The sequence below is a fragment of the Somniosus microcephalus genome, chromosome 28, assembly GCF_052327205.1.
Source record: "Somniosus microcephalus isolate GS21.2 chromosome 28, FLI_Smic_1.0, whole genome shotgun sequence".
In the NCBI taxonomy this organism is placed as follows: Eukaryota; Metazoa; Chordata; class Chondrichthyes; order Squaliformes; family Somniosidae; genus Somniosus; species Somniosus microcephalus.
Genome location: NC_141014.1, coordinates 25,004,469 through 25,023,612, shown reverse-complemented (window position 1 = coordinate 25,023,612; position 19,144 = coordinate 25,004,469). Strand labels below are relative to the sequence as shown.

Sequence of the window (19,144 nt, the reverse complement as noted above, 5' to 3'; positions counted from 1 at the left end):
TCTGTGTGTGAGGTGTGTGTGTGAGGTGTGTGTGTGTGTGAGGTGTGTGTGTGTGTGAGGTGTGTGTGTGTGAGGTGTGTGTGTGAGGTGTGTGTGTGAGGTGTGTGTGTGTGAGGTGTGTGTGTGTGTGAGGTGTGTGTGTGAGGTGTGTGTGTGTGAGGTGTGTGTGTGAGGTGTGTGTGTGTGAGGTGTGTGTGTGTGTGAGGTGTGTGTGTGTGAGGTGTGTGTGTGAGGTGTGTGTGTGTGAGGTGTGTGTGTGTGAGGTGTGTGTGTGTGAGGTGTGTGTGTGAGGTGTGTGTGTGTGAGGTGTGTGTGTGTGAGGTGTGTGTGTGTGAGGTGTGTGTGTGTGAGGTGTGTGTGTGAGGTGTGTGTGTGTGTGGTGTGTGTGTGAGGTGTGTGTGTGTGTGTGTGTGTGTGAGGTGTGTGTGTGTGAGGTGTGTGTGTGTGAGGTGTGTGTGTGTGTGGTGTGTGTGTGAGGTGTGTGTGTGTGAGGTGTGTGTGTGTGAGGTGTGTGTGTGAGGTGTGTGTGTGTGTGAGGTGTGTGTGTGTGTGAGGTGTGTGTGTGAGGTGTGTGTGTGTGAGGTGTGTGTGTGTGTGTGTGGTGTGTGTGTGTGTGGTGTGTGTGTGAGGTGTGTGTGTGTGAGGTGTGTGTGTGTGTGGTGTGTGTGTGAGGTGTGTGCGTGTGAGGTGTGTGTGTGTGAGGTGTGTGTGTGTGAGGTGTGTGTGTGTGGTGTGTGTGTGAGGTGTGTGTGTGTGAGGTGTGTGTGTGTGTGGTGTGTGTGTGAGGTGTGTGTGTGTGTGGTGTGTGTGTGAGGTGTGTGAGGTGTGTGCGTGTGTGGTGTGTGTGTGAGGTGTGTGCGTGTGAGGTGTGTGTGTGTGTGGTGTGTGTGTGAGGTGTGTGCGTGTGAGGTGTGTGCGTGTGAGGTGTGTGTGTGTGAGGTGTGTGTGTGTGTGTGTGTGTGAGGTGTGTGTGTGTGTGAGGTGTGTGTGTGTGAGGTGTGTGTGTGTGTGAGGTGTGTGTGTGTGAGGTGTGTGTGTGTGAGGTGTGTGTGTGTGTGAGGTGTGGGTGTGTGAGGTGTGTGTGTGTGTGAGGTGTGTGTGTGTGTGTGTGTGTGTGTGTGTGTGTGTGAGGTGTGTGTGTGAGGTGTGTGTGTGTGTGTGAGGTGTGTGTGTGTGAGGTGTGTGTGTGTGTGAGGTGTGTGTGTGTGTGAGGTGCGTGTCTGTATGTGAGGTGTGTGTGCGTGTTTGTGTGCGTGTTTGTGTATGTGAGGTGTGTGTGTAAGTGTGTGAGAGAGAGAGAGCGTTAGAGAGTAATGGCTCTGATAGCCTCACAAAAGCAGCAGGTTGGAAAATACTAACAAACGTTTCTGAACCATTGCTGGTTTTGGATTGAATGGGGTTTTGGTTACAACAGGAATAATGACGCTATGAAATTTCAAGTGTAATTTTATGTAAAGTTATGGTTAACTTTAAATATCAGAAGTCCCATTATTTCTCGGTAAGAAGTCCTCACATGGAAACAGATTGAAACAGCAATCCATACCAATAGAACATTGTCAATTACAGTATCACTTGTTTTCTCTTGTGCCAGAATGCCAAAGTGCTAAGGATTCCCCAGGACAACAAATCATTCATGCTCCAAAAGGAATCACTGGACGCTTCCAGTAAATATTGCATAAGAGTGAGGGCAAAGGTAGTATGTCTACGAGGCGATCCCAATTGCTACCTTGGACCATGGAGTGACTGGAGCAAGGAGGTCACATTGGAGACTAACGCTGGTACGTAGGCAGAATACAACTGAATCCTGATAGTTTCTTCTTGCAATGGTCATTTTATTTTATCAAAGTAAAAAAGCAATGTTAGAATTGATGACTTTCAAAGTCTTATTAGAAGGATAAATTAGGTATCTCATAGCCCTCAAAGTATACTGTTTATACAACAGGTGTAGAATAATTTACTCGGACGTTACTGAAAAGTATTTTATTATTGTGCGTCATTTGCACTGTGTACCTCTCCAATATCCTCTTTGCAGCAACAATATTCCCCATTGTTAATGTGAACTGATGGAGGTCTTTAAGATTATGAAATATGGTAGATGTAGAGAAGGTCTTTCCACTTGTGAAGGAGACCAGAACTAGGGGCCATAAATATAAGATAGTCACCGATAAATCCAATAGGGAATTCAGGAGAATCCTCTTCAACCAGAGAGTGGTGAGAATGTGGAACTCGCTCCCATGGGGAGCGGTTGAGGCAAATAGCACAAATGCATTTAAGGGGAAGCCAGATAAGCACATGAGGGAGAAAGGAATAGAAGGATATGCTGATAGGATGAGATGAAGAAGAGTGGGAGGAGGCTGGTGTGGAGCATGGACCGGTTTGGCCGAATGGCCTGTTTCTGCGCTATAAATACTTTGTAATCATTTGTAACTGGCCCCCCTCACCTCTCTCCACACACAGCTAGCCACCATCTCGAAAATCCCCTAAATGAAAATTATAGCTGGTTTGGACGTTCAAACATTGTTGCTTCTTTCTTTTTTAAGGCGTTTATGATTTTCTTCCCCTTTTCTCCTCTCTCGGTCCCCCGCAGCTACCATGCGAGCCGAGAACCTGGTAGTAGGCCTCTGGTAATGTTAGCCCAGTTACAGGCCCCAAAATGGCAGCCAGCAGAATCCTCCCTGAAACATTCCCTTCCACTCTCCCCATGAGAAAGCGTTGGGTCTGTGCTTGGAGCTGTGCCATACGCCAGAGCTGAGATTGCAATCCACATATGAGGAACCATGGTTGGCGATAGTGTCAAACAAGCAATGCCAGATTAGTGCAGTGATTATACTTCAATTAAATTGAAAATCGGGAGAGGTGTCTAACAACAGTAACACCTCGCATTTATACAGCGCCTCTAATGTAGTAAAAACATCCCAAGTTGCTTCACAGGAGCGTTATCAGACAAAATGTTGACACCGAGCCACATAAAGAGATGTTCGGGCAGGTAACCAAAAGCTAGGTCAAAGAGGTAGATTTTTAAGGAATGCCTTAAAGGAGGAGAGAGAGGCGAAGAGCTTCAGGGAGGGAATTCCAGCACTTGGGGACCCAGGCAGCTGAAGGCACGGCCGCCAATGGTGGAGCGAGGAAAATCGGGGATGCTCAAGAGGCCAGAATTGGAGGAGTGCAGAGCTCTCGGAGGGTTGTAGGGCTGAGAGGAGGGTACAGAGCTAGGGAGTGGGCGAGGGCCACAGAGGGGTTTGAACACAAGGATGTGACTTTTCAAATCAAGGTGTTCGTGGACCGGGAGTCAATGTAGCTCAGCGAGCACAGAGGGTGATGGGCGAACGGGACTTGGTGCGAGTTTGGACACTGGGCAACGTGGTTTGAACGGGCAGTCAAACCAATATTGCCAAAAAGTTAAAATGACCCTCACCCATGGATATAAACCCCCACTCCACCATTCCATGGCACAGTGTGTTCACGTATAAAACATTAAAATATAAATTGTTCATTTTTTCCTACACAATTGTAGCCATCATCGAGGCACTTCTTCCGAAAACATTGTGTGCAGTGCAGTACAATCACGGTACAGAACCAGAACTTAGCGGACAGTGTAAGGGCCACATAAAAGCAAGGCTCTCTTAAAGGAGCATTACAAAGAAAATGGGCTCGAGTTTATCAATGGGGATGTGATGGAGGCGGGACTCCCACTTTTTGGGTTGTAGTCCCGCCTCCATCGACTTGTGGCCAACCCACGCTATTTTCCCTTGATTGACCTTGTTAAGCCCGCCCAGCGGGCTCAGCAGGCCAATTCAATTCAATTCAATTCAATTCAATTTTTATTTGTCATATATGCAGCAGACGTGTGTACTGCACAATGAAATGTTGATTTTTACAAGTCCTCCCAACATTGGAATAAATATGGCATAACAATGATAAAATACTAATAGAAATACAGTAATAATAAATAAAACAACAGTAATAAATAATAATAAATTATACATTCAATAATAATAAATTATACGTTCAATTAAGGGACACCTGGTTACTGGTGATGTCACTGATTGACATTTCATCTGTCAAGAGCTTTTGACAGATGAAAAATCAGCGTTTGACAGCTCTGTGAAGCTGTCAAACACTGACAATCTGTCTTCTAACTTGAGTCCTTCTACTCAGACTCAGTTAGAGATCTCTCCAGACCAGAAAGCAGAGGCTGCAGCTTTTGACAGTTCAGCGGCCATTCGGCTTTCTGTGCCGGTGAGCTGAGGGACTCCCGAGAACTGAAGGAAGGAAGCCTGCAGGAGAAAGTAAAGGTAAGTAAAACTTATTAAAACACTTTACATTTACCTCACACACTTACCTCTGCACACATGCACCCATCACTCACCTGCACAACAGACATCTCGACCCCTTCAGACCGACGGTCCGCCTCGCTAACTTGCCGTGGTTCGGAGCCGTCGGGAAACCCACGCTTCAGGGCTAAAAATAGGAATTAGGCAAAAAACTGCCTGTTAACTACCTATTAACAGGCAGTAAATTGGCACTAATCCCCCTTCCCGCCTCGGGGAGGCGGCTCCCAGCACAGGTCGGGCACCCGCCTCCTGGGACATTGGCACGGAGGCGGGTTGGGGGCGGGATGGGTTCCTGTCCCCCAATTCTGCAATTTTCCCACTACTCCCGCCTCCAAACCCGCCTCCACGGGGCTTGGAAATTCGAACCCAATCAGTTTAATGAAAGTTTCATTCAATACATTTCTTTGTGTTATTTAGATACTGAGCTTTTCGTTGTTCTGGCATGCGTTGTGCTGGTGATGATAATCATCTCGATTCCACCCTTCCTCTGCTTGCTCAAAAGGTAAAGTCCATTATTCCTTATATCTAAACTATCTGAGCCCCTCGATTAGATTTCCTGCTGTGGCTCGCTCGAATGCCTCGGATTTCTCAGGCGCTGGAGATCTGGAAATCCACTCAATATACGATACATAAAACAAGATACAGGAAACTCTCGATTTACCGGCACCCAAATAACCGGGAATCTCTGTTAACCAGCAAAGTTCAGGAGTAGGTTCAGGTAAGTTTTACTTCATATTAGTGGCCATTCCTGGATCTGTGGCTGTGTAACTGGGGTTCCTGCACTTGTTGCTAAGCAACAGGGACGCCTGGATCTTGTGGCTGGGGTTCCTGCACCTGTTGCTAAGCAACAGGGATGCCTGGATCTTGTGGCCGGGGTTCCTGCACCTGTTGCTAAGCAACAGGGAAGCCTTGTTCTGTTGCTGTGTATGGGTTCTCGTACCTTTTACTATACCTCTCTGTAATCCGGACTTTTTGATAAACCGGCACCACGCCGGTCCCGTCGGTGCCGGGTAAAAAAGAGTTTCCTGTACTGTAGACACTGGAAATCTGAAATAAAAGCAGAAAATGCTGGAAACACTCAGCGGGTCAGGCAGCGTCTGTGGAGAGAGAAACAGAGTTAACATTTCTGGTTGATGACTGTTCGTCAGAACTGGAAAAAGTTAGAGATGCAACAGGTTTTAAGCAAGTACAGAGGCAGGGAACGTGGGGAGGGGAGGAAAGAACAAAAGGGAAGGTCTGTGATAGGATGGGAGGCAAGAGAGATTAAATGACAAAGGGACAATGGTGCAAGGCAAAAGGAGATGTTCATGGGACAAGTAAAGAAACAAAAGATGGGTCTAGAGGAGTTGTAAATGGGAATATCAGAATCAACAGCAGCCATGTGAAAAAATGGGGGCAGAGGTTATGATCTGAAATTGTTGAACTCAATGTTGAGTCCGGAAGGCTGTAAAGTGCCTAATTGAAAGAATTGAAAGAAACTGCAGCAGGCGGTTAAGGCGGCAAATGGTATGTTGGCCTTCATAGCGAGAGGATTCGAGTACAGGAACAAGGATGTCTTGCTGCAGTTGTACAGGGCCTTGGTGAGACCACACCTTGAGTATTGTGTGCAGTTTTGGTCGCCTTATCTGAGGAAGGATGTTCTTGCCATGGAGGGAGTGCAGCGAAGATTCACCAGACTGATACCTGGGATGGCAGGAATGACGTATGAGGAGAGATTGGGTCGATTGGGCTTATATTCGCAAGAGTTTAGAAGAATGAGAGGGGATCTCATTGAAACTTATAAAATTCTAACAGGACTAGACAGACTAGATGCAGGAAGGATGTTCCCAATGGTCGGGGAGTCCAGAACCAGGGGTCACAGTCTAAGGATAAGGGGTAAGCCATTTAGGACTGAGATGAGGAGGAATTTCTTCACCCAGAGAGTGGTGAACCTGTGGAATTCTCTACCACAGAAGGCAGTAGAGGCCAATTCATTAAATATATTCAAGAAGAAGTTAGATGTATTTCTTAAGGCTGAAGGGATCAAGGGATATGGGGAGAAGGCAGGGACAGGGTACTGAATTTGGATGATCAGCCATGATCTCATTGAATGGCGGAGCAGGCTCGAGGGGCCGAATGGCCTACTCCTGCTCCTATCTTCTATGTTTCTATGTTTCGATGAGGTGCTGTTCCTCGAGCTTATGTTGAGCTTCATTGGGACAGCATAGGAGGCCGTGACAGAGAGGTCAGGGTGAGGAGGTGTAAATGGGAACATCAGAATCATCAGCAACAGCTGTTCACCATACATAAAACACCTAAATGCCAGAACCTAACTCACTCTAAGGTGTCCATTATTTTCTACATAAACCTTCCAAGCTCCTCAACTAGATTCCAATCAATGTGCTGTCGGAGTATCCTTTAGTCTACACACAGATACATGGGCTCCTCAATTAGAGTACATCTGGCAAATTCTCAGGTAATCATTATCTTACAAGTGAACCATCTGAAATCCTTGATAAAATTAATGCCTTGTAATCAGCTCGAGTATGTAAACTGGTCACTTGGAATCACTCCTTGGGTATTAAAAACTGGGGGTCATCAATATAAGGAATTCAGGAGAAACGTCTCTACCCAGGGACTGGTTAGAATGTGGAACTCGCTGCCACATGAAGTAGATTTTTTTGATTCATTCACGGGATGTGGGCGTCGCTGACAAGGCCAGCATTTATTGCCCCTCGAGAAGGTGGTGGTCAGCCGCCTTCTTGAACCGCTGCAGTCCCGTGTGGTGAAGGTGCTCCCACAGTGCTGTTAGGGAGGGAGTTCCAGGATTTTGACCCAGCCATGATGAAGGATCGGCCGATATATTTCCAAGTCAGGATGGTGTGTGACTTGGAGGGGAACTTGGAGGTGGTGGTGTTGCCATGCACCTGCTGCCCTTGTCTTTCTAGGTGGAAGAGGTCGCGGGTTTGGGAGGTGCTGCTGAAGGAGCCTTGGCGAGTTGCTGCAGTGCATCTTGTAGATGGTACACACTGCAGCCACGGTGCGTCGGTGGTGGAGGGAGTGAATGTTTAAGGTGGTGGACGGGGTGCCTATCAAGTGGGCTGCTTAGCTGAGGCGAATAGCATAGATGCATTTAAGGGGAAGCTGGACAAGCACATGAGGGAGAAAGGAATAGAAGGATATGCTGATTGGGTGAGATGAAGAGGGGGTGGGAGGCGGCTGGTGTGGAGCATAAACACCGGCACGGACCAGTTGGGCCGAATGGCCTGTTTCTGTGCTGTGAATTCTATGGAATTCTATGTATTACTAGAACTCAAACACCTCGAGTCTTCTTGTTTCAATAATTTTTGGTTTTTTGTTTGTTCTACGTATTACAGGAAGAAGAGATCTTGGTTGGACAGTATTCCTGACCCAGCAAAGAGCAAACTTTTCCACAAAGTGAGCCAGGTATTTGTTTTTCATTGCTCTAGAGCGACCTCTACTAGTTGTGTAATGCAAAAGCACGGGTTGTGGGCACCTGTACATTCATATATTAGGGTAGCAAAAATCCACGTAAAATATAACCTGGTGATACCGTATGACCTGCTCTATGAATCTAACATACTTTCAGGTCCTACGTCATTTATCCAATACACCTTCAGGTCTTATATCGTCCGTAGTATAGTGAACAGTGAGGAGGAGAGTGAAAGACTTCAAGAGGACATAGACAGGCTGGTGGAATGGGCGGACAAATGAAATTTAACACAGAAAAGCACGAAGCGATGAATTTTGGTAGGAAGAATGAAGAGAGGCAATATAAAGGGTGCAATTCCAAAGAGGGTGCATGAACAGAGAGACCTGGGTGTATGTGTGCACAAATCATTGAAGGTGGCAGGGCAGGTTGAGAAAGCGGTTAAAAAAGCATACGGGATCCTGGGCTTCATAAATAGAGGCAGAGAGTACAAAAACAAGGAAGTTTATGATGAACCTTTATAAAACACTGGTTCGGCCTCAACTGGAATATTGTGTCCAATTCTGGGCACCGCACTTTAGGAAGGATGTAAAGGCCTCAGAGAGGGTGCAGAAAAGATTTACAAGAATGATTCCAAGGGTGAGGGACTTCAGTTATGTGGATAGACTGGAAAAGCTGGGGTTGTTCTCCTTGGAGCAGAGATGGTTGAGCAGAGATTTGATAGAGGTGTTCAAAATCATGAGGGGTCTCGACGTGGTAGATAGAGTTAAACTGTTCCCATTGGCGGAAGGGTCGAGAACCAGAGGACACAGATTTAAGGTGATTTGCAGAAGAACCAAAGCCGACATGAGGAAAAACTTTTTTACACAGCGAGTGGTTAGGATCTGGAATGCACTGCCTGAAAGGGTGGTGGAGGCAGATTCAATCGTGGCTTTCAAAAGGGAATTGGATAAGTACCTGAAAGAAAATAAATTTGCAGGGCTACGGGGAAAGGGCGAGGGAGTGGGACTGGCTGAAGTGCTCCTGCAGAGAGCTGGCACGAGCACTGTGCTGTAACCATTCTATGAGTCTATGATTTGATAATGGCCCATATCAACGAGGTCACTGAGGCCGATTGTATTGTTCCAAATGGTGCCCTCTGAGATCAGTTAACTTGTTTATCAATGGCAAAGTAGGAAAGGCCACTAGGATTCAAGAGATCTCATTGCACAGTCATTCCTGAACATCATGCCAGTCATCACGCTATAGCACCCGTGCTACATCATGGTGGCAGACACTGCGTGCGCTGTATGACATGTTGGCAGTACCATTTCAATTCTGTCTGACATGTATGACTTGTTGACATGTATGTGATCCTTTCTCCTTTTAGAGAGGGCTGCTGGTTCATTCGGCACTTGTGGAACCCGTAACTTTGGAAGAAGGCCAAATCTGCCAAGTTGTGACCAATGAGCCATCTGATGCACTTCCTCAGGTCATTCCAAAGTAAGTTCTTTCATTTACTCCAGCTGCCTGCCAATGTTTCGTGCTAATCACTTCACTAGAAAGTGCATGAGAGAGATCAATTTTGACTTGCCCCTCTCAATGATTCTTCTCCCCGCAAGCTGCCATTTCCAACAAGAATTGGGGACATCATGCTGTCCATGGACCTATGACATGTTCCACTACACACATCGTGTTGCAGCACACTGAAAATGAATGCCCAGCCCCACTTGGTCACCTCGCCCCCTCCCTTTCTCTGTAACCTCCTCCTGCCCTACAACCCTCCGAGAACTCTGCGTCCCTCCAACACTTGCTTTGTGTGCATCCCCGATTTTCATCCTATGAGGAGGGATTGAGTAGAATGGTATATACTCTTTGGAATTTAGAAGAATGAGAGGTGATCTCATGGAAACATGTAAGATCCTGAGATGGCTTGACAGGGTAGATGCTGAGAGGATGTTTCCCCTGGCTGGAGAGTCTAGAGCTAGGGGTCGTCACCTCAGAATAAGGCATCGGAGATTTAGGACTGAGATGAGGAGGAATTTCTTCACTCAGAGGGTTGTGAATCTTTGGGATTCTCAACCCTAGGCGACTGTGGATGCTCAGTCATTGAGTATATCCAAGGCTGAGATCGATAGATTTTTGGACTCTAAGGGAATTAAGGGTATGGGGATCGGGTGAGAAAATGGAGTTGAGGTCGAAGATCAGCCGTGATCTTATTGAATGGCGGAGCAGGCTCGAGGGGCTGTATGGCCGACTCCTGCACCTATTTCTTATGTTCCTATTGCCCCTCCATTGACGGCCGTGCCTTCAGCTGTCTCCTAAATTCTGCAGTTCCCTCCCTAAACCTCTCCGCCTCTCTACCTCTCTCTCCGGCTTTAAGACGCTCCTTAAAACCCACCTCTTGTCACCTGTCTTAATATCTCCTTACGTGGCTCGGTGTCAATTTGTTTCTGATTGTGCTTCATTACGTTAGAGGCGCTATATAAATGCAAGTAAGTGTTGTTTGTTATCTGCACTCCACAGAACTCTGTCCTTTCACCCCTGGGATTAGCATTTATATTGCAGGTTGGACAGGAAGAAAGGGAACGGGTGACCAACAGGCAGAGTACTAGGTGCAGGCAGGTAGTGCAGGGGTCCCCTGTGGCCATCCCCCTCTCCAACAGATACACCACTTTGAGTACTGTTGGGGGGGATGGCTTATCAGAGGAAGGCAGCAGCAGCCAACTTCCTGGCACCAGGGGTGGCTCTGCTGCACAGAATGGGAGGAAAAAGAGGGGTAGAGCTATAGTAATAGGGGATTCAATTGTAAGGGGAATAGATAGGCATTTCTGCGGCCGCAAACGAGACTCCAGGATGGTGTGTTGCCTCCCTGGTGCAAGGGTCAAGGATGTCTCCGAGCGACTCCAGAACATCTTGGAAGGGGAGGGTGAAGAGCCAGTTGTCGTGGTGCATATAGGCACCAACGATATAGGTAAAAAGCGGGATGAGGTCCTAAAAGCAGAGTATAGGGAGTTAGGAGATAAATTAAAAAACAGGACCTCAAAGGTAGTAATCTCAGGATTGCTACCAGTGCCACGTGCTAGTCAGAGTAGAAATAGAAGGATACTTCAGATGAATATGTGGCTAGAGGAATGGTGCCAGGGGGAGGGATTCAAGTTCCTGGGACATTGGAACCGGTTCTGGGGGAGGTGGGACCAGTTCAAACCGGACGGTTTGCACCTGGGCAGGGCTGGAACCAATGTCCTAGGGGGAGTGTTTGCTAGTGCTGTGGGGGAGGGTTTCAACTAAAATGGCAGGGGGTTGGGAACCTGAGCAGGGAGACAGAGGAAAGGGAAACAAGGATAAAAGCAAAGATAGGAAGGAGAGAAACAAAAGTGGCAGTCAGAGAAATCAATGGTTTAAATCAAACATGGCCACAGTAAATAATAATTCTAATAGGTCTAAGAGCGTTAAAAAAACAAGCCTGAAGGCTTTGTGTCTTAATGCGAGGAGCATTTGTAATAAGGTGGATGAATTGGCTGCGCAAATAGAAGTAAACAAATACGATTTGGTTGGGATTACGGAAACGTGGCTCAAGGAAGGCCAGGACTGGGAACTCAACATCCAGGGGTATTCGATATTCAGGAAAGATAGGCAAAAAGGAAAGGGAGGTGGGGTAGCATTACTGGTTAAAGAAGGGATTAACACAATTGTAATGAAGGATATTAGCTCTGATGAGGTGGAATCTGTATGGGTAGAATTGAGAAATACTAAGGGGAAAAAAAAGTTAGTGGGAGTGGTTTATAGACCTCCAAACAGTAAGGCGGAGGTTGGGGATGGCATTAAAAGAGAAATTAAAGAAGCATGCAATAAGGGCACAGCAGTCATCATGGGTGACTTTAATCTACATATAGATTGGGCCAACCAAATGAGTAACAATACTGTAGAGGAGGAATTCCTGGAGTGTTTACGGGATGGTTTCCTGGACCAATATGTCAAGGAACCAACCAGAGATCAGGCCATCTTAGACTGGGTATTATGTAACGAGAAAGGATTAATTAGCAATCTTGTTGTAAGAGGCCCCTTGGGTCGGAGCGATCATAATATGATCGAATTCTTCATTAAGATGGAGAATGAAGTAGTTGACTCGGAGACTAGGGTCCTCAATTTAAATAAAGGAAACTATGATGGTCTGAGGAATGAGTTGGGTAGGATTGATTGGGGAATGGCACTCAAAGGGTTGACGATGGATAGGCAATGGCAAACATTCAAAGACCGAATGGATGAACTACAGAATTTGTTCATCCCAGTTTGGCATAAAAATAAAACAAAAAAGGTGACCCAACCGTGGCTAACAAGGGAAATTAGGGATAGCATAAGGTCCAAGGAGAGGACATATAAATTGGCCAGAAAAAGCAATAATCCTGAGGATTGGGAGCAGTTTAGGATTCAACAAAGGAGGACAAAAGGATTAATTAAGAAAGGGAAAATAGAATATGAGAGTAAGCTTGCAGAGAACATAAAAACTGACTGTAAAAGCTTTTATAGATACGTGAAGAGAAAAAGATTGGTGAAGTCAAGCGTAGGTCCCTTGCAGTCAGAATCGGGGGAATTTATAATGGGGAACAAAGAAATGGCAGACCAACTAAATACATATTTTGGTTCTGTCTTCACAAAGGAGGACACAAATAACCTCCCAGAGATGCCGGGGATCATAGGGTCTGATGAAAGGATGGAACTGAAAGAAATCAGTACTTGTAGGGAAATGGTGTTAGGAAAATTGATGGGACTGAAGGCCGATAAACCCCCAGGGCCTGATAATCTACATCCCAGGGTACTTAAGGAAGTGGCCCTAGAAATAGTAGATGCATTGCTGGTCATCTTCCAGAACTCGATAGACTCTGGAACGGTACCCATGCATTGGCGGGTAGCTAATGTTACCCCACTATTCAAAAAAGGTGGTAGAGACAAGCCAGGGAATTATAGACCGGTAAGCTTGACATCGGTAGTGGGGAAAATGCTAGAGTCCATTATAAAAGATGTAATAGCAGAGCACTTGGAAAGCAGTGACTGGATCGGACAAAGTCAACATGGATTTACAAAAGGTAAATCATGCTTGACTAATCTACTGGAATTTTTTGAGGATGTAACTGGTAAAATAGATAAGGGAGAACCAGTGGATGTGGTGTATTTGGACTTTCAGAAGGCTTTCGATAAGGTCCCGCATAAGAGATTAGCGTGCAAAATTAAGGCACATGGGATTGGGGGCAAGGTATTGACTTGGATAGAGAACTGGTTGGTGGACAGAAAGCAAAGAATTGGAATAAACGGGTCGTTTTCCGAGTGGCAGGCAGTGACTAGTGGGGTACTGCAAGGATCAGTCCTAGGACCCCAGCTGTTCACAATATATATTAATGATCTGGACGAGGGAATTGGATGTAATATCTCCAAATTTGCAGACGACACAAAGCTGGGGGGGAGGGTATGCTGTGAGGAGGATGTCGTGAAACTCCAGCACGATTTGGACAGGTTGGGTGATTGGGCAGAAACATGGCAAATGCACTATAATGTGGATAAATGTGAGGTTATCCACTTTGGTGGCAAAAACAGGAAGGCAGATTATTATTTGAATGGTAATAGATTAGGAGAAGGGGAAGTGCAAAGAGACCTGGGTGTTCTTGTACACCAGTCGCTCGAGGTAAGCATGCAGGTGCAGCAGGCGGTTAAGAAGGCAAATGGTATGTTGGCCTTCGTAGCAAGAGGGTTCGAGTACAAGAACAAGGATGTCTTGCTGCAGTTGTACAGGGCCTTGGTGAGACCACATCTTGAGTATTGTGTGCAGTTTGGGTTGCCTTACCTGAGGAAGAACGTTCTTGCCATGGAAGGAGTGCAGCGAAGATTCACCAGGCTGATACCTGGGATGGCAGGAATGACGTATGAGGAGAGATTGTGTCGATTGGGCTTATACTCACTGGAGTTTAGAAGATTGAGAGGGGATCTCATCGAAACCTATAAAATTCTGTCAGGCCTGGACAGACTAGATACAGGAAGGATGTTTCTGATGGCCGGGGAGTCCAGAACCAGGGGTCATAGTCTAAGGATAAGGGGTAAGCCATTTAGGACTGAAATGAGGAGGAATTTCTTCACCCAGAGAGTGGTGAACCTGTGGAATTCTCTGCCACAGAGGGCGGTGGAGGCCAGTTCATTAAATATATTCAAGAAAGAGTTGGATATATTTCTTAAGGCTAAAGGGATCAAGGGATATGGGGAGAAGGCAGGGACCGGGTACTGAATTTGGATGATCAGCCATGATCTCATTGAATGGCGGAGCAGGCTCCAAGGGCCGAATGGCCTATTCCTGCTCCTATCTTCTATGTATCTATGTATCTATGTAGATTAATGGGGTGAAGTTCTCGGACGATCTGCCGCTTTACAGGATTCTCAGTGCAATGGGTTTGTGTAGTCACCATCTCAGCACACAGCTCAGAAGTGGCCATTATTCAGTTATAGATTGGTACTAGGTAACCTTACTCATGGAAGCCCCAAAACCAACAGGCAAGGGAAACAGAAAACACTGGAGGGTGCGGAAGTGGTTACTCTTTTTGAGCCTGGGGTCACTGCACGTTGCAAGAGCAGTGTGGCGTGAGCTTTACTCGGCTAATAAAGCTGCGCTATGTCTGATCCTAGGGGTTTGCCCTCTCACTGATGTCCCTCACAATTCACCCACAGATGTAGAAATTAACAAAAAGCAAACCAAGAGCTAAGCTTGAGCAAGCGCAACTGCCTTCTGAGCCTCAAGCTTAGAATATCACCTTGCAACCACACCCTCATCTCTCGTAAAGGTACATTTTACAAAGGCAACCCTCCCAAGGCAGATCTCAGCCAACAACAACAACAGTTTGCATTTATATAGCACCTTTAACATAGTAGAATGCCCCGAGGTGTTTCACAGGAGCGATTATCAAACAGAATTTGACGCCGAGCCACATAAGCAGATATTAGGACAGGTGACCAAAAGCTTGGTCAAAGAGGTGGGTTTTAAGGAGCGTCTTAAAGGGGGAGAGAGAGGTGGAGAGGCGAAGAGGTTTAGGCAGGAAATTCCAGAGCTTAGGGTCTAGGCAGCTGAAGGAACGACCGTCAATGGTGGACAGAAGCCAATCAGGATGCACAAGAGGCCAGAATCGGTGTGGATGAGCTTCCCGCTATTGTCCATGCGGTAAAATTAATGGACAGAAAATGATGGAGAGTGTGTATTTGTAAAATTGACCCTTGTGTGTACTGTGACTGTATTTAAGTCTCAGAAATAAGTGGAACTTGATGGCAGAGATATTCTATGACTAGGATGTCTTGTAACAGACTACCTTATTCCTACAACAGGGAAAAAGCAGAATTCACCCAGACAGGGGAGAAACCAAACATTTCATCCCCTCCGATGACGAGAGGTAGTGTTGGTCAAGAGCAGCTTTATCAAGAGATTGGAACAGCAACAGCAACAGAAACAGTATCACCTCCTGGAGAAGAATTTCCTAACCATCTAACACCATTGAGTGATCCATCCGATTACGATGGTCCATATTTGTTCAATTATCAAGATTTCTCTTCTGTGCCAAACTCCCTTTCAGAATTAAAGAAGGGATTCGACAAAAATGCCAGTTATGTTGAACACAGCCAAGGAGCTCCCGGATATGTGAAGCTCCCACAGAACTCATCTGAAGGTCTACAAGCATTGGATCCGACAAATGGTGAACAAAAACCGCCTTTGCCTACTTCTGTTTATGTTCTGAATCCTCCACAGCCTACGTTCAGTTCCCCATTGACACCAAGTCCAACTGGTTATCATGCTCGCACTGATGATGCTGCAAGAGCTTGTTTAAGCCAACCAGTGTTGGACCAGCCATCCAAATCCACTTCCAGTTATGTCCTGTGCCCCCCGCTGACTAATTCCTTCCCAACCTCTTCACCAGAGGTCATCACAGGCTATGTTCACACAAAAGACGCAGATATCTCCGGTTCGAGCCAACCAGTTCCCGGTTCAGACATGTTTGCAAGCCAGCAATCAACAGTTTCGAACTGTGAGGGAGACCCATTGCCCGGGTGCAATATTCCAATGGCGAGGGATAAAAATGCGCAAGACTCACAAAGCTGCCGTGACCTCTCACGGGAAAATCCCACAGTTGCGCCCTGGCGACCAGGTGGCAGCAGCTACGTGTTAACTGCACCTGGGGAACAAGTGGCCCATTCGAGCATTCCTCCCGAACTGCCTCAATCGGGCAAGCACGTAGACCAGAGCCTTTCAGCTGGTCATCAGCAGAACATAGGCTCTGAGGCTTTGATTCGGACGAAGGCCATTGATTCTGCCCCAGAATTACCTTACCTTTCTAAGCTTCAAGCTGACACCCAGAAACCTACAATTAAAAAGCAGGAGCTACCACTTCCAAATATTCTGCAGAATGAAGCCATAAATGTAATCCTGTACCAGCAAGGAGCTAAGCCAATCCTGCTGCAGCAAATCGGAGACTATTGCTTCATTCCTGGATCCTGTCCTACAAATACAAACGGATTCACAAATACTGAGCCAGTTAATAAGCATTCGGTCTTTCACAAGGATGTAAAAGGGATGCCACCATTGCAATCTCCCCATACTACAATTAATAACGTGCGTCTACCCTAGACCGCACAGTCTGTATCTCCATGTTTGGCTGAAAACTATGCTAAGAAACAATTGCATGAGGCTTATTAAGTAAATGAGCCTGGCACAGGAGGAGGAGCAGTGACTGTAGCAGCTTTTCTTTGCTGGTAGTTAGTAACCAGCCCCCTATCCTCAGACCCTGACTCCATTTTGACTTCAGGGAAGCCTCCGGCCGTTCCGAGTTGCTCGACGGTTAGGACCTCCTGCACTTGTCCACCTATCCTTCTATCAGATGGCAGGCCAGACATGGCCCCGGCAAAACTCGAAAGCCGTGCGTGCTGTTGGCTCGATAGCCAGGTTATTGGTGCACTGCCCTGGTCCAAGAGCTTGGACAGGTTCATTGAGATTGCGGTCACTCTGCCGGTATAGAAACCAGAGGGCTGTTTTGCATGACTTTTGTTTTTTTTTTCTTTTTCATGAGCCACGCCAGACTTTTAGAAATGACGTACAGCAATGCAACACAGCAGGTGGATCCGAGCTCTTTTGATGGTTTATTTCAGACATTGCAGTGATGACGTTCGTTCTTGCAAGCTTGCCGTTCACGGAATATGTTTAATTATAGTCATGATGTCAGTTAAATATATATTTTTAGACAACTTTCATCATTTGTAGACACAAAGGTTTTCAGTATTTTAAAACCATTCTGAAATGTAATTGGAAATTTATATTTTGCACATTGTAAAAATTTGTTCATAAAAGGCCTCTACTTGACTACAATGCCTCAGATTTATACCTTTCTCCCAACAAACCAGTTGAAATCAAATATTGCATCATTCACCAATTGGAAATTTTAAGGGGCATGAACGCATGTCATGGCCACCAGTGTTAGATGCAGCTGGGCACCCCATCTTTTTTTTTGTTCCTGGGATGTGGACGTCGCTGGCAAGGCCACCATTTATTGCCCATCCCTAATTGCCCTCGAGAAGGTGGTGGTGAGCCGCCTTCTTGAACCGCTGCAGTCCGTGTGGTGAAGGTACTCCCACAGTGCTGTTAGGGAGGGAGTTCCAGGAATTTGACCCAGTGACGATGAAGGAACGGCCGATATATTTCCAAGTCAGGATGGTGTGTGACTTGGGGGGGAACTTGGAGGTGGCGGTGTTCCCACGCGCCTACTGCCCTTGTCCTTCTAGGTGGTAGAGGTCGCGGGTTTGGGAGGTGCTGTCGGAGAAGCCTTGGCGAGTTGCTGCAGTGACTCTTGTACATCTGATGCCATTGTTAAATTGGTATTGCCTCTATAGCCTTCTGACGTGTTCATCTGGCTGAGAGGAGAGTCCGCCAATCAAAGACATCACCATGGTTTTCAACATCGCCCTTTGTAGGCGGTGGTAAAAAGAGGAGACATCGAAGAAAGAGATGGTTTGCAACCCCTCCCACAAGTTGAATCGGAGGAGGCAGCTAGGAAACTACAAAATGTGTTGGACAAAATATTTAAGTGGGTGGAACAATGACAGATGAAATTTAATACAGGCAAGTGTAAAAGAAAGAAAGTGCTGCATTTATGTAGCGCCTTTCACGACCTCAGGACGTCCCAAAGCGCTTTACAGCCAATGAAGTACTTTTTGAAGTGTAGTCACTGTCGTAATGTAGGAAACGCGGCAGCCAATTTGCGCACAGCAAGCTCCCACAAGCAGCATTGTGATAATGACCAGATAATCTGTTTTAGTGAAGTTGGTTGAGGGATAAATAAATATTGGCCCCAGGACACCGGGGAGAACTCCCCCTGCTCCTCTTCCAAATAGTGCCATGGGATCCACCTGAGAGAGCAGAGGGGGCCTCGGTTTAACGTCTCATCCGAAAGACGGCACCTCCGGCAGTGCAGCACTCCCTCAGCACTGGCACTGCAGTGTCAGCCTCGATTTTGTGCTTTAAGTCTCTGGAGTGGGACTTGAAACCACAACCCTCTGACTCAGAGGCGAGAGTTTTTAGGAAGAAACTAGGGCAACACAAGAGCTCCACAAAGGGTTTTGAAATAGCTTAAGGATGAAGTTGAGAGAGACCAAGCAGTTTTAGTGGACACAAATCAAACAGAATGTGGAATTATTTAGCCAAACATAGAGGTGGTTGAAATCATGAAGGGTTTTGATAGACTCAATAAGGAGAAACGGTTTCCAGTGGCAGAAGGACACTGATTTAAGATGATTGGAAAACAAGCCAGTGGCGACATGAGGATTTTTTTTGACACAGCGTGTTGTGATCTGGAATGCGCTGCCTGAAAGGGTGGTGGAAGCAGATTCAATAGTAACTTTCAAAAGGGAATTTGATAAATACTAGAATTGGAAAAATTTACAGGGCTACGGGTAAAGAGCAGGGGGTGGGACTAATTGGACAGCTCTTTCAAAGAGCCACCACAGGCACGATGGGCCGAATGGTCTCCTACTGTGCTGTATCATTCCATGAATCTATGAAAACAGTGGAGTACAATTGGCAGGAATTCATGCTGGTACAGCAAGTAATTAGGAAGGCAAATGGAATGTTGGCCTTTATTGCAAAGGAAATGGAGTATAAAAGTAGGGAAGTTCTGTTACAACTGTAGAGGGTATTGGTGAGACCACACCTGGAGTACTTCATACAGTTTTGGTCTCCTTACTTAAGGAAGGATATACTTGCATTGGAGGCAGTTCAGAGAAGGTTCACGAGGTTGATTCCGGAGATGAAGGGGTTGTCTTATGAGGAAAGGTTGAGCAGGTTGGGCCTATACTCATTGGAGTTTAGAAGAATGAGAGGGGATCT

At 46.3% G+C, this 19,144-nt stretch overlaps 1 protein-coding gene across 4 annotated transcripts in view; it reads left to right on the top strand.

The window, feature by feature from the left end:
• The window catches only part of LOC147099456 (cytokine receptor common subunit beta-like), a 63,571-nt gene extending 46,446 nt beyond the window's left edge, over positions 1-17,125 (top strand). For 2 of the 4 annotated variants that reach the window (XM_085969627.1, XM_085969626.1), the window contains exons 10-14: positions 1,592-1,778; positions 4,752-4,836; positions 7,691-7,760; positions 9,134-9,246; positions 15,103-17,125. In XM_085969627.1, the coding sequence (XP_085825753.1) occupies positions 1,592-1,778; positions 4,752-4,836; positions 7,691-7,760; positions 9,134-9,246; positions 15,103-16,396 (1,749 nt within the window). In that variant the 3' untranslated portion in view covers positions 16,397-17,125. The remainder of the gene's footprint in view (positions 1-1,591; positions 1,779-4,751; positions 4,837-7,690; positions 7,761-9,133; positions 9,247-15,102) is intronic. The other 2 variants (XM_085969630.1, XM_085969628.1) reach the window with 2 other exon arrangements.
• The last annotated feature ends 2,019 nt before the right edge of the window (positions 17,126-19,144 follow it).